Below are 1,042 nucleotides of genomic sequence, written 5' to 3'. Positions count from 1 at the left end.
TCAATTCAAGTCTGTCTCCTGATGTTTTGGTGCTAATTTGTAAAATTAATATTTTAATTATTATTTTAATTATTATTTTAATTATTATTTCTCCTAGAGTACGACATCATCGCCGTTTACAGCTGAATGGAACTCGTTACGTTCTCCCAAATTAAATAAAACGTGAGGTCACTCTTCGTGAAACATCTCCCGAAATGTTGCCTCTGACGTGTGTTGTTACTACAAAATAAAACCCTGATTGTCAAAGCCATCAAACGACCAATAGCTGAACACCGAGCGTGTCGTCCCGGCCCTTTAAGAAGGCTGCGGTCACCTCGGCGACGGCCCGGCGGAGGAGTTGGCCGACGTGACTCCGCTCTCTCCTTCGCCGTCCCCCCCGCCGTTGATGGTCCCGGCTGCTGACATCACGGCCGACATCATGGCGTTGATGGAGGACAGGTCTCCGCCTCCGTCCGCCATCCCTCCTCCTCCTCCTCCTCCTCCTCCTCCGTCTCCGTTCTGTAGCTTCTCTCCTCCGCTCGCCGCCTCCTCCATCGCTGCGCCGATCGCTACGTCGGGATATTTTTGTTGTAAATCACAATATTTTCCGGGGGCTAGAATGTGTCACATGATGGCGGGGGGGGGGGGGGGGGGGGGGGGGGGGGGGGGGGGGGTTTGGCGTGCGTACCTTTGAGTTTACCGTGCGCCGGCTCCTCCGTCACGGCGTCCCGCGGCTCCTCGCTGCAGTTCTCCATCGCTGCTGAAATATTAAAAACACAAACTTTAAACGTTGCATCGGACCCATTTCCAGAGAGTTTGGGTTTCCTTCAAACTAATTGTAAAAAGATAACATTTCATAGGACGCTCCTCACAAGTTAAAGAACCGATTAGTTCGCCATTTTTATTGGATTTGGTTGTTTTATTTAATTTATAGATTTAAAAAACTCTGAAAAAGACACAAATGCCACCGTGCGACCCGCCCTAATGTTGTCCTCATGTTGCCCTCATGTTGTCCCCATGTTGTCCCCATGTTGTCCCCATGTTGTCCCCATGTTGTCCCCAT

At 50.0% G+C, this 1,042-nt stretch overlaps 1 protein-coding gene across 1 annotated transcript; it reads right to left on the bottom strand.

The window, feature by feature from the left end:
* Positions 1-298: 298 nt before the first annotated feature.
* LOC117940769 (glycine-rich cell wall structural protein 1-like) lies at positions 299-734 on the bottom strand. The gene is made up of 2 exons (XM_034865927.1): positions 668-734; positions 299-548 (listed from the first exon to the last, which is right to left on the bottom strand). The coding sequence occupies exons 1-2, from the start codon at positions 732-734 to the stop codon at positions 310-312; spliced, it is 306 nt and encodes a 101-aa protein (XP_034721818.1). The 3' UTR covers positions 299-309.
* Positions 735-1,042: the final 308 nt, after the last annotated feature.

The sequence above is a fragment of the Etheostoma cragini genome, unplaced genomic scaffold, assembly GCF_013103735.1.
Source record: "Etheostoma cragini isolate CJK2018 unplaced genomic scaffold, CSU_Ecrag_1.0 ScbMSFa_3238, whole genome shotgun sequence".
Lineage (NCBI taxonomy): Eukaryota > Metazoa > Chordata > Actinopteri > Perciformes > Percidae > Etheostoma > Etheostoma cragini.
This window is presented reverse-complemented; position numbering and strand designations above follow the sequence as displayed.